This window comes from Ranitomeya imitator, chromosome 8 (assembly GCF_032444005.1).
Source record: "Ranitomeya imitator isolate aRanImi1 chromosome 8, aRanImi1.pri, whole genome shotgun sequence".
Classification (NCBI taxonomy): Eukaryota; Metazoa; Chordata; class Amphibia; order Anura; family Dendrobatidae; genus Ranitomeya; species Ranitomeya imitator.
Window position 1 is genome coordinate 154,909,568 of NC_091289.1, and position 14,680 is coordinate 154,924,247.

The window sequence follows — 14,680 nt, forward strand, 5'->3', positions numbered from 1 at the left end:
TAACAGCTCTATAAAGTATCTCAAAATTGACAATAATGAACGAGGTCAAACATTCAAGAAAAATAAAAATTAGAATGATAGCTCATTTCTTGTAAATAAATTCAGTTGCATTGTTGTACACGGCTTTTATAAGAAATCTTCTTCCAAGAAAAAGTCGACATTCTGGACTGTGCCCACTAAATGATCACTTAAAGGACCACGTCTGCTGCTATACATTCCTGTCACCTCGCCTAATCCTCACCGATTCCTAGTGATCAGGCAGTGCTATGAAAAAGCTAAAAACAAAGTCGTAAAGCATACCTGCCCAAACAAGGTGAAAAAAAAAAAAAAAATGTAAATGCTCTTTCTCCCATTACACAGAACAAGTTGAACTTTTTTGGAGTATATATTGGCCTAATATGTTCTGGAACTGTCACAGTTCTCATTCTCTGTAACTTGGCATCAACTTTTTTCTTTTTCTTTTTGAGTCAGCAGTTCCATCTTATGAATATTATGCTATCATAATAGGTGCTGGAACTTCTCTTTAAACTTCCAATGCCCAATTGCTTGCCCTAAACTTAAAGTCTATAATAATTTGAATAAATTATTAAAAAGCATGTATGTAAGTACTTGGAAAAGAATACAGTAATTAACCAGAGCCAGCATGGGTTTGTAGCAAACAAGTCATCTCAGACTAATCTAATTTCCTTCTATGATGGAATCACTGACTGGGTGGATTAGGGAAATGTGGTAGATACGGTATATCTCGACTTCAGCAAACCATCTGATAAAGCATCACAAACTATCCTTACTCAAAAAATGAGTTGGTGATACTAATAGATCACAGTGTGCCTGTGTCAACAGTATGATGCAGCAGCAAAAAAGGCAAACACGGTTCTAGGATGCATTAAGAAAAGCATAGAGTCTAGATCATGTGAAGTAATTACCCCTTCTACTGCTTGTTGGTCAGGCTTCATCTGGAATACTGTGTCCAGTTCTGGGCACCACATTAAAAAAAAAAAAAAAAGACATTGAAAAACTTGAGCAAATTCAGAGAAGAGTGACCAGGATGGTGACCGGTTGGCAAACAATGTCCTATGTGGAACGGTTAGGCTATGTGCACACGTTGTGGATTAGGCTCAGGAATTTCTGGTGCGGATTCTGCCTCTCCTGGAAGAAAACGCACCTGCGGTTCTGCAGCATTTTTTGTGCGTTTTTGCTGCAGTTTTCTTGCGGATTTGCTGCGGTTTTTACCCCTGCAGTTTTCTATAATGGAATGGGTACAAAAACGCTGCAGATTCACAAAAAAGTAGTGACATGCTACTTCTTTTAAACCGCAGCGTTTCCACAGCGGATTTTCCGCAAAGTGTGCACAACATTTTTTTCTCATTGATTTACATTGTACTGTAAATCAATTGCGGATCTCCAGCGTTTCTGCACCGCAAAAAACGCTGTAGATCCGCAGAGAATCCGCAACGTGTGCACATAGCCTTAAGAGTATCTGGGAATGTTCAGCTTGCAAAGAAGAAGGCTAAAACGAGACTTAATAGCCATCTACAAATATCGGAAGGGATATCACAGTGTAGAGGGATCATCCTTATTTTCATTTGTACATACATGAGAAGCAATGGAATTTAACGGAAAGGGAGTAGATACAGATTAGATATTATAAAAAAAAAAATTGACATTCCAATGAGTGGAGCAGGCTGCCATGAAAGGTGGCGATTTCTCCTTCAATAGAAATCTTCAGAAGCTGGACAGACATCTGTCTGAGATGGTTCAGTGACTCCTGCGTTGAGCAGGGGGTTGGACATGACATCCCTGGAGGTCCCTGCCAACTAACATTCTATTAGTCTATGAAATCTTTCAAAATGTAAGATTTTGGGACAAATTGTTATTGGCCAAACTGTGATGCACTAGAAGTTATAGTTTATTTAAAGGTGGTCATGCACATTAGATGTTTGGCTAATTCCTTGAAATTAGTGGGTTCAGGCAATATTTAAGTTACCGTATATGTAATGGAGTCCCAACTCAGCCTCAAAACCGTCTGTTGGCAAAAAGAAGGAGCAAGACGTGTTTCGTTTTACTATAAATATAAAATGAAGCCGTATAAAACAATAAATTCGGTTCCACACATCTATAAAACATGGACTGTGCTCAGATGGCAAGACCTGGCCCACCTACCGGATCTTCTGACCTACCCAAGGTCAGCTAAGGTATCATATGCCTATAATCAGGATCCTGTCAGCATCGGCAAACTGCCACGGCTGAGCAGGGTGACTAAGCCACACTGTGGGAGAGCCCGGGGTCAGATGCTGCGGGGAAAGTTCAGGCAGACGGGACCTGAGCAACGTGGTGTGGGGACGCCAAGGGTAGCAGGACTGGCGATCATGTGACCACAGAGGGCGGGGCTTAGCGTCCTGCTGCTGGAGATGAGTGCAGAATGCTACAGGGACTCTGGAGTTGAGGATAGGGGAACTCAGGTCGGACAAATGGTGGTCATACACGGAGAGGGCGGCGCGGTTCAGGAGGGGCGAGCAGAGAATAGTCAGAACGTAGGCAAGGAGTCATACACGGAGATAGCAGCGCAGTACAAGAGGGACAGGCGGAACTCGTAACGGGGACAGAACCAGGTCAGAACCAGACAAGCATAAAGTAGCACAGGCACAACAGGGTCACACACACTCAGCCAAGGGTCAAAGTATAAGCGACCAGGAATGACCCCACAATGAGGCTATAAGAAGCCTCCCAGAATCCCAGAGTGAGGCCGTCAAGATTAACCTCTGAGCTACCTAATCCCAAAAACTCAGCAGATCATGACACCTATGCTCAGGTAAGGAGACTCGGCAGTCGGGTTGGATCTTGTGATCTGAGCACGGTCCTTGTTTTACTGACGTATGAACCAGGCCCAATAGTCATATTCACGTAAAGGAGAATATTGGACAACCTGCCCATAAATCTGAAGATTAGAATAGGTGAACATCCATGTTTACAACAGAGAAGCAGATAAGCCCTTGCCAGATACCTGCTTTTCTGTGGGAAATCGGATACTATAGGTTTGATTTTCTACCCCCCTCCCATGGTAAAGACAGACTATGGTAAAGGAATGGTGGCCAATAGAAATTAAAGCAGCACGATGGTCTGTAAGAATATGGTAACACTGCTTTTTACTGCTTTTTTTCTGCAGCCAAATCCTGATCTCTTGGCAGTAAAAAAAGCTACAGACAAAACACAGATTTTGCTGACTTTTTGCTGCGCTATTCAGGTTCTCAAAGTTCAGCTTTGCTTCCACCATGCAAGTATGAAAAATACCAGATGTATGTGAAACCATAAAAAAATTTTGGGAATAAAGGGCAATTTGATCAAATTATTGAGCGTAAAGGTGTTTGGTTTTTTTTTAGGTCTGAAAAAATAGTGACTATTTCAGGCTGGATTCAAGTATGAAGCGCAGCTGTGAACTAAGGTTATACAAGATCATGAAAAAGTACACAACTGCAAATGTAAAACAGCAGGGGGAAGTTGAATTTGTCGGGATTGCTCATCTAAAGCATTGGTAAGGCATTCAGTTAGTAGGGCACTGTTAACTATCACACATTGGTGGGGCATTGCGTTGGTAGGCCACGGTTTACTATCACTCATTAGTAGGGCATTGCGTTGGTAGGCCACTGTTTACTATCACTCATTGGTAAGGCATTGCATTTGTAGGCCACGGTTTACTATCACTCATTGGTAAGGCATTGCATTTGTAGGCCACTGTTTACTATCCCTCATTGGTAAGGCATTGCGTTGGTAGGCCACTGTTTACTATCACTCATTGGTAAGGCATTTTGTTGGTAGGCCACTGTTTACCATAACTCATTGGTAAGGCATTGCATTTGTAGGCCACTGTTTACTATCACTCATTGGTAAGGCATTGCGTTGGTAGGCCACTGTTTACTATCACTCATTGGTAAAGCATTGCGTTGGTAGGCCACGGTTTACTATCACTCATTGGCAAGGCATTGCATTGGTAGGCCACTGTTTACTATCACTCATTGGTAAGGCATTGCATTTGTAGGCCACTGTTTACTATCCCTCATTGGTAGGGCATTGCGTTGGTAGGCCACTGTTTACTATCACTCATTAGTAAGGCATTGCGTTGGTAGGCCACTGTTTACTATATACTCATTGGTAAGGCATTGAGTTGGTAGGGCATTGTTTACTTTATGACTTATCACAATTAAATTAAATGTGAGGACACCAAGACATTATAGTATAAATTTGGGGAAAAAAAAATTACAAAAATAAATTGGTTTCACATCCTGCTGTACCTGTGTTTTGTTTGTTTTTTCCACCAAAACGGGATAGCTACACTTTCACATTACTTTCTATGGGTGAAAAAACGCTGAAAACCTGCTGAGAAAAGTGACACGCTTCAGTTTTTAGAAAAAAAAAATCAGTAGTTTTCCAATTCAGTAAGGGGAAGGAACAAAACAAGCGCGTGGATGAGATTTCTGAAATCTCACAGCTTTTGCTGATACTGTAAAAAGCAGCTTTTAATTTGTATAAAAATCGTAGCAAAAAAAAAATACAACGTGTGAACATAGCCAAAGAGGACAGTTACTTGTGTGTTCTAGACCTGATACAAGAGTGCAATGCCGACCGTACATATGATCCGGCCAAACGAGACATAACTGCAGCATTCCCTTACACGTCCGTCCAGCAGCATTAAACACGTGTCACTGCTATGGTAAGAAATGAATGGCAATTTACATAGTTTAGTCTTGTGTATCTGCATAGGAGAGATGCCAAGTACGTGTTTCTGCGAGGAGGTGAGCAAACAAGACAACATGCTTTAGCTTATTACATGTAATTAAGTATACAGAAATATACACTTCCTGTGAAGACGTTAAGCTGCCACGTATATGCACAAGGAAATGTAAAAAACAAAAAAAATAAAGTCCTGCAAAAGAAAGCCAAGAGCACAAAGAGCCCTCATTTACCATGTCCGAGCTGAAAGAGCGAGGCATTCTGTACTCATCCAGCCAGCCTCATTACAAAGAGCGATGGGACGGTGCATTGGTCTGAGCCACTAATCGTTTCACACCAAAACACTTTTTACATCAACATCAAAAGCTAGCGGCGCTCCTCCGCTGCCAGGAGGGTCCGGAGCACTTTGTTAGCCGCTATTAGGGAGCTCACTGCTACCTTAATGTTCTGCTTCACAAACAAGACTTGGAAACCAACCAAGTCTCTGTCAATAGCGGAGAAGTGTCGTGTTTGCGAAAGAGTCTCTTAGGAATCCTGAGGGCAACACTTCACCATGAATACCCATAACAGCGTTCATACAAAGTCTGAAACTTCCACAGCAGACATCTCCCGAGCACCAGATGGCAGACATGTTAACAGAGCAACGAGTGGCAAGTTCTTTATGTCCCTTAGATGGACATTACCAATTTTGCCATTACGCAATTTCATTGATGTTGCACCACATAGTCGTCATCAAATAATAGGCGAAAGAATATCTATCACTACCAGTGATAAGGGAATACGCTCGGATAAGGTGTTATCGGAGCATGCTCGTGTGCTAACCAAGTGACTTTGGCGTGCTCGAATATGTTCGATACCTCGCGCCTGCATGTCTTGCGGCTGTTCAACAGCAGCAACACATGCAGGGATTGCCTCTTTGTTAGATCAAGCAGGTAGACTGAGAGGTCTGGCCAGATATTACAATACGGGCACGGTCCTTGTTATAGGACATGTAAAACTGGCCATAAAGGGTCACAAGGGCAATAACTTGACTGAAGCCAGCTAGTAGTGTACCTGATACACCAGCTGCTACAAGGAAATTGTAGGATTATGTGGAAGTCAAGGATTGGGTTAAGTTATAATTTAAAGAACATAGTTTCAAATAAAACATGACCAAGTGGTCAACACAAAGACATCAATATATACTAGATCATGAGCGAGAAGCAGTAAATGATCATGGTGGACATCACACAGACAGATGGTGGATGAAGGTGAGCACTCACCTGGAGACACGAAGGCTTCCTTCAGATAGAGCAGCACATCAGCAAACCTCCTCACATCATTCACCAGCTGCATGATGTACTCCGGATCCACCACAGAGCTGTCATAGCAATCTGAGTTAGTGCTGATACTGCTCAGAGAATTACTCTTGGTGCTTCTCCCCATTCCCAAGGTGGCCGAAGATGAGATGGTGAAGAAGTTCGAGGTAGAAAACCGTGCAAATCCCAAACCACGCCTGTTACCTCCTCCGTTCTGACGCAACATCCCAGCGTGCTTCTGAGAGGTCCTCAGCAAGCAGTCAGTGCCACTCTTCGCCCATGGGCCACAAATTCAACCCTACAAGAAGAAAAAAAAAATCTTAATTCAGTAAGTTGGGGTATTCTTACACTATCACTGTAGAGCTGGGCATAACTTATCTTGCGCTACTTATGGTCACTACAACCCCTGGCAAAAATTATGGAATCTCCGGCCTTGGAGGATGTTCATTTAGTTGTTTAATTTTGTAGAAAAAAAGCCGATCACAGACATGGCACAAAACTAAAGTCATTTCAAATGGCAACTTTCTGGCTTTAATTAAAAGAAATCAATGGATGGACTTAGGGTCTCCCTTCAACCTTAAAAACTATGTTACTATGTAAATCAAGAACAAAAAATGTGGTAGTCAGTAATGGTTACTTTTTTTTAACCAAGCATAGGGAAAAATTATGGACTCACTCAATTCTGAGGAAAAAATTATGGAATCATGAAAAAAAACACACAAAAAAACACTCCAAAACATCACTAGTATTCTGTTGCACCACCTCTGGCTTTTATAACAGCTCTTGCAGTCTCTGAGGCATGGACTTAATGAGTGTCACACAGGACTCTTCATCAATCTGCCTCCAACTTTCTCTGATTGCTGTTGCCAGATCAGCTTTGCAGGTTGGAGCCTTGTCATGAACCATTTTCTTCAACTTCCACCAAAGATTTTCAATTGAATTGAGATCCGGACTAATTGCAGGCCATGACATTGACCTTATGTGTCTTTTTTCAAAGAATGTTTTCACAGTTTTAGCTCTATGGCAGGATGCATTATCATCTTGAAAAATGATTTCCTCATCCCCAAACATCCTTTCAATTGATGGGATAAGAAGTGTCCAAAATATCAACACAAACTTGTGCATTTATTGAAGACTAGATGGTGGCCCGATTCTAACGCATCGGGTATTCTAGAATATGCATGTCCACGTAGTATATTGCTCAGCCACATAGTATATTGCACAGCCCACGTAGTATATTGCCCAGCCACGTAGTATATTGCCCAGCCACGTAGTACATTGCCCAGTGACGTAGTATACAGCATAGAGCCACGTAGTATATTGCACAGCGACGTAGTATACAGCACAGAGCTACGTAGTATATTGCCCAGCCACGTATGTCACAGGTTAAAAAATACACATATACTCACCTTCCGATCCGAGGGCCCCTTGTAGTTCTGTCGCCTGTGCGCAGTGAATGCGGCAGCTTCTGGTCCCAGGGTGTGATGACGTTGCGGTCACATGACCGTGACGTCATGGCAGGTCCTTCTCGCGCAGGACCTGTGATGACGTCGCGGTCACATGACCGTGACGTCATGGCAGGTTCTTGTCGCATACCATCCTTACCACCGAAACCTGCCGCTTGCATGGAGCGGTCACCGGAGCGTCGCGAAAGGTGAGTATATAATGATTTTTTGTTTTTTTTAAATTATTTTTAACATTAGATCTTTTTACTATTGACGCTGCATAGGCAGCATCAATAGTAAAAACTTGGTCACACAGGGTTAATAGCGGCGGTAACGGAGTGAGTTACCCACGGCATAACGCGGTCCGTTACCGCTGGCATTAACCCTGTGTGAGCGGTGACTGGGGGGGAGTATGGAGCTGGCCACGGGCACTGACTGCAGGGGAGTAGGGAGGGACTAATCGGACTGTGGCCGTCGCTGATTGGTCGTAGCAGCCATGACAGGCAGCTGGCGAGACCAATCAGCGACTTGGATTCCATGACAGACAGAGGCTGCGACCAATGAATATCCGTGACAGACAGAAGGACCGAAAGACGGAAGTGACCCATAGACAATTATATAGTAGATGTAATGAAAACCATCTCCCCAGTGCCTTTACCTGACATGCAGCCCCATATCATCAATGACTGTGGAAATTTGCATGTTCTCTTCAGGCAGTCATCTTTATAAATCTCATTGGAACGGCACCAAACAAAAGTTCCAGCATCATCACCTTGCCCAATGCAGATTTGTGATTCATCACTGAATATGACTTTCATCCAGTCATCCACAGTCCACGATTGCTTTTCCTTAGCCCATTGTAACCTTGTTTTTTTATGTTTAGGTGTTAATGATGGCTTTCGTTTAGCTTTTCTGTATGTAAATCCCATTTCCTTTAGGCGGTTTCTTACAGTTCGGTCACAGACGTCGACTCCAGTTTCCACCCATTCGTTCCTCATTTGTTTTGTTGTGCATTTCCTCTTTTGGAGACATATTGCTTTAAGTTTCCGGTCTTGACACTTTGATGTCTTCCTTGCTCTACCAGTATGTTTGCCTTTAACAACCTTCCCATGTTGTTTGTATTTGGTCCAGATTTTAGACACAGCTGACTGTGAACAACCAACATCGTTTGCAACATTGCGTGATGATTTACCCTCTTTTAAGAGTTTGATAATCCTCTCCTTTGTTTCAATTAACATTTCTCGTGCTGGAGCCATGATTCATGTCAGTCCACTTGGTGCAACAGCTCTCCAAGGTGTGATCACTCCTTTTTAGATGCAGACTAATGAGCAGATGTAATTTGATGCAGGTGTTATTTTTGGGTATGAAAATTTACAGGGTGATTCCATATTTTTTTCCTCAGAATTGAGTGATTCCATAATTTTTCTCCTATGCTTGGTTAAAAAAAGTAACCATTACTGACTACCACTTACTGTTATTAACCACTTATTACTGTTCTTGATTTCTTTTAGTGTTTCTTAAAGCCAGAAAGGTGCCATTTGAAATGACTTGTCTGTGATCTGCTTTTTTTCTACAAAATTAAACAACTGAATGAACAATCCTCCAAGGCCGGTGATTCCATAATTTTGGCCAGGGGTTGTAGAATCACTAGGATGAAAATTAGGTGGTTGTGATCAGCAGAAGATGGTTTTCGAGTGCATCACCCAGTACAGCAGCCACTCTGATTTAGCAATCAGTTGGGTCCCTACTCATGGAGCACCAAAGATCTAACCAACCAATAAAGCTGTAATCATGGACAATCTGACTGTTCTGTAACGCCTGTAATTTGTAAAACAGCCTCTTGTTGACATAGAAAAGGAAACCTTTAAAGTCGCTACAGGAGAGAAAACGTCAGAACATGGTGTCAGGCACAAGGAAATGACTCTCAAACACCATCTAAACCAGAGAGGGCTTGACATGGCCAAACAAGAACATGTAAATGTGAGGCTCAGATACGGAAGTTTAAAAGTTTTAACCCATTAATTTTACAGCATTACTGCTGGATCATGACCACAGTGTTTCGCCTTTTCGATTCATATCAGCTGATCGGAAGGGATTAAAGAACATGAACCTGAGATAATCAGCTCATCAATGAACTGTCCAGTAAATAAAGGACTTGTATATGATCCTTTGGTGACCCGTTTATTGTCAATTTTGGGTGGGTTTGCTCTAGGTAATGTAGTTCCACGCTAGAAACATACTTGATTCTAACGGCTCAGCATTATATTAAGAGTAATATGCACTGCTGAGATAAGAAATGTAAGCTACCTATCAGACAGATAAAACACACTACACTGAGAAAAGTATTGGGACACACATATTAATCACTGAATCCAGGTTTTTTATTCATTACCTTCGCCTCCGGTGTATAACCTCCGGACCTAGGCCATGCTGTCTGCTTTTACCAATATTGTGAAAAAATGGCTGGTGGGAAAGATCATCAACACCTACGCGATCCTTTAATAGAAGCCACTGATGGAACAAGTCAGAACATGAGATTTCTTCAATCCTAAATATTCTACCATCTCTTGTGAGTGAGATTATTGAGAGGTGGATGGAACCGCAGCAATTCAGCCATGAAGTGGAGACCAAGTAATGTTCAACATGAGGGTCACAGACTGCTGAGAAGCAGAGGACAGAACACTGTTCATCTGGTCATTTATGGGCGGGCAGCTGTATCAACGGCTGACATCACCGAGCATCAGCTGGAGCGGTTTACAGCCACCACAGGTCTCGGAAGCATTTGAGAAGTGTTCTTACAGATCACGCTTCTCTACAAAGCATCTGATGGAGAAGTCTGGGTTTGGTGAATGCTAGGAGAACGTTACTTGTCTGACTGTATGGTGCCAACTGTAAAGATGGTGGAGGAATAATGCTATGGGATTGTTTTTCAGGGGTTGGCCCAAGCCCCATGTCTCCAGTGTAGGAAAATCCAAATATTTCAGCATACTGAGATATTTTGGACAATTGTATCTTTAAACTTTTTGGCAACAGTTAATCGAAAGCACTTTTATGGTCTCCATCCAACACTTTCAGAATGAATAGAATGGAGATTGTAAGCGCGGCCTCACCCAACATCAGTGTCTGACCTCATAAATGCAATGCAAATAGTCACACAAATCACAAATGCCTCCAAAATCTTCTAGAAAGTCTCCCCAGGACACCGCAAGCTGCTATACCAAAAGGGACCAACTCCATATTAAAATATAGAATTTGAATAGTAGGTCATAAAAGCTCCCGTAGGTGTAATGTGAAGGTGTCCAACTACTTTTGTTTGAATAGTGAACGACTAGCCATGTAAGCAGATCTGGAAACCTCTACTTCCAGACAGGAATAATGGACATAGTTCAGCAGGTTGCTTGCTCAATGTTGTTTTGACCACTGTGCCAACTCACATTGTAAATCATTACAAAAACTCCCAGCCTACCGAAGCGTAACACGGAAAATGCCATCCAATCTCACCACCGAGGATGACTCAGCTCCAGTAGCCATTAATAGCCTTTTAGATCTTTACACCTCTCTAAAGCCACCTATCAGCCCCTCTAAATGGACCAGTAGTTACAGATGTTGCAATAAACCTCACAAGAATTAACCATATTGTCATTCAATGGGACAAGACCTCCACGCAAAATAAGCTGCGTGCTATTCATTTTTCATATATCGTATATATTTTCCCACCTATGATGGTTCCAAAAATATGCCCAGAAATTTGTAGGAGGATGAGAATTAAGTGGCTGGGGAAAGTTAAGCTTTCGGATTTGCCACCACTGGAATGTATGAACGCGATACAGTCACTTAAGATTAGTTTAGTTTCCTCAGTCCTTTGTTGTTCGGGGAAGACGAAAAGTCAAAAAGCCTTAATATGATCAGCTGCCAAATCCCACACTCTCTGGGGTATTTAAATACAATCGATAGCGATCACTAACAGGAAAAACACAGACGGGCGAGAGCCACCAAGGCGGATAACCATCCTGCATTCAGCACAAGGAGCCCTGGCCAGCCCGGGGAAAGCGAAAAGATGATTACAGCTTGGATAGATTCCACTCCTACTGTGCACAAATGTTGATAAGAAAGAAAAATAAAATGATGGAGGTGTTACTATTTCATTAGAAAGAGGGGAAAAGAGAAAAAAAAAGCCCGCAATGCCCAGCAGAAACATGATCAGGGATACTAATCAGCGCTGAAAGGACAGAGGGCATGCCCTACTGACGAGGGTAACTGTAGCACTTAAGACCTCATACACATTGGACTAATGCTGGCTGAACCTGGGTATATTCACAGGTTCGACTGACGGTCTCGTGTGTGGGGGAATCTGGCCGATTGATGGTCAGGAGAGACATTGATCGCACATCTCGATTTTGGACTTTTGATCACATTGTTCTCCCTGTGATAACCCGTTGGCCGACAGGTCAGACAGCGATTTTCTTATAGAGGACACAGGAGCACTGGGCCGAACTAGCGCTTATATGTAGGGGGAGAGTTGGCCGAGATGGCTACAAGACGAATGATCATCCAATGCATCGTTACGCCGACAGCCGTGTAATGTGTATGTTCGGCTTTAGTGGTTCACACAGGCAGGGGGGCTTCAAGTCAACTTGTGCCCATGTCTCTAAAGTTTGCCATGTCATTACAGCAAGTAATTAAACCAAAATAGTGGGTGAAACCATAGGTGGCCACGACCATGACCCAAACTCAACAGAAATTCAACCCCATCTACTTCGATCACCTGCGGTTGCAGGACAATGATACTTTCCCTCGTATGGCCAGAAGCCATTGTATAGACCTAGTTCTGTTCATACATTTACAGAACAACAGAGGGATGAAACACTTTTAAAGTTCTAAAAAGTTATGATGGAATTATTTGAAGGATATATGCCCAAGGCGGACAGGACCTTTATAAGATGTTGTAACGGAAAGGATGACAGGTAGCAGGAAACTTCATTCTTGCCTCAGGACCTGAGGGTAAGAAAATGTCTAAAGTGCTGTTTTTCTTCTTCACTGCTGCAAAGACCTTCTGCCATATAGTATGTAATGTTCATATAATATAGGATGATTGTAAAAATATGTGGATTTGGTGGAGGCAACATGGGGGAAGAGGGCTGCAGTCAATCTAGCAACTCCAATCAGATCTTACTGCAAAACACACTAGGAAGAGGAGTTGGTTTTATAGACGTGTCCCAGCCACAGGTCCCCATTAACCACAACCTCCCTGCATCAACTCAGCAAGAAGCAATAAAGCAAACTTGTAAAAAGTTTTTGGAGAAAAAAAAAAAAAAGACTGAAACCTGACAAGAGGAAATGGAGCAACAGTGACCTCATGGGCACTTGTGTAACACCTGCTCTGCATGGCTTGAATGCCCCCTGGCACAAGCAGTCATTATGTGGATGAATAACTACAATAGGCTCGGCCTGATGGACACTTTAGGCACCACGATCACGTCGTACCAGTGAGAAAAATTCTAAGAAGCCGTAAAACTGACATGTGATCAATATGACTCATGAAAAACATCTGTGTGCAACTCATACACCTCGATTACATAACAGTATCACTGATTATTGATAGATTTCAGGTACACAATAAGGAACGTACAGGCTCATTACACATGGATCCCACTATGGATCATGGATGGCACCCTACTCCAAGCCGGCAGCCTACTCCAATCTTTGCGCGGTTACTTTTTATACGTGAAAAATGGTTGCAACATAAATGTATTAATGCCAAAGACTCTTGTTTTTAAAGACCTTTGACCTGTCTACAATGTGACTTTTTTTGTGACTTGTGTAGAAATGTCTTACAAGATACATCATACCCGTTTTCTCGCCATTTTTAAATTTTGGCGCAGACACTATATGTACAGGTGTCAAATGTAGCAAAAAACACTGATAAATGTAACTTACCGTAAGCATTTATGACAATCAGGGCTGTGGAGTCGGGAGTCATAGCCCATTTTGAGGGAGTCAGAGTGAGTCAGTGTCATGGAAATTGAGGAGTCGGAGGTTTGGCTTACTGACTCCACAGCCCTGGTGACAATGCAATATCTCAATCTGCACCAAAATGTTGTTGGAAATACAATTATAAGTGTCCGGAGCCAGAAAGGACAGGAGCCGAAGCTGCGGGACCAGAGAAGCCCGCTACACCTTGTATGGAGTCATGCTGTTCCTGCAAAGTAATTCGGACATACCAGTCCATTGTGGGGGTGCTGGGCGTCTAACCCCGAAAAAAAACAGATATCCCAATAATGGGTCATTAATATAAAAGTCTTGGTCAACCCCTTTAGAGATACCGAGGCAGCAGTGCCGAATGTCCTATACCCATTGTCACAACATGACGTTACCCAATTCTTTTGCAATCTTCGTCTGTTTTGAAATTGGTTCAGCAGACAACACAACTTCACAGGACAGAAACCAAAATGAAAAGTATTTTCCGTCTCTTAGAAATCTCTGACTAGCATTACTTCAAGATGGAAATATTACACCCAGGAATTCCACATAAACCTGCTAAAAAGCAGATGTGCCAGTAGCAGTTCTAGGCGAGATTAGATCCCAACTTCAAACGGCCAGAGGGGACGCGCGTCAAGTCACAGATAAGTTTCACGCTGTCTGGGCCCTTGAGTTACCACATTTATCACCAAGTCTCAATTATCTTGTCTCTTTACTATGTATAGCACTAAACCAGGCTCCAGTTTCAGAGGAGCTATTACAAAGCAAGCAGAAGTATCGTATATTACATATTACTACAAATGCACCGTAAATAAAAGTTTTTCGGTTCGGCACACAACACCATCTAGGTAAATGTGACGCTATACATCAGTCTAAAGTTGATGAAAATGGACGAACGGTCTTCTGGTGAAATTAAACAACAATTGATAGTTTCATCTGACTGATCACAGATCCTGATGGTTAAATAAGAAGTTTACAGTGTCTGGATTTTTTGTCTGATGGTGGAACAACCTCTCCTCAATAGAATATTCCCAGAAGCATTTTCTCCGCTGCCTTTGTCAATGGAACATGCAGTTTGCCAAAATGGACTAAAACATGTATGGCGCCATCAGTAACTATCCTTCACCGGGAAATTGTTGTTCAACCATCAACCTACTTCTAAGTAATGGGTTTGTCCACCATAAGGTTCGATGCGCAAGGTCGAATTATGGCTCCATTCTCTACAGTCAA

The 14,680-nt window shown here is 42.5% G+C and overlaps 1 protein-coding gene across 2 annotated transcripts in view; it reads right to left on the reverse strand.

Moving 5' to 3' along the window:
• Positions 1–14,680, reverse strand: part of ARHGAP29 (Rho GTPase activating protein 29) — a 149,973-nt gene that overhangs the window by 127,586 nt on the left and 7,707 nt on the right. For both annotated transcript variants that reach the window (XM_069737673.1, XM_069737672.1), the window contains exon 2: positions 5,991–6,324. In XM_069737673.1, the coding sequence (XP_069593774.1) occupies positions 5,991–6,252 (262 nt within the window). In that variant the 5' untranslated portion in view covers positions 6,253–6,324. The remainder of the gene's footprint in view (positions 1–5,990; positions 6,325–14,680) is intronic.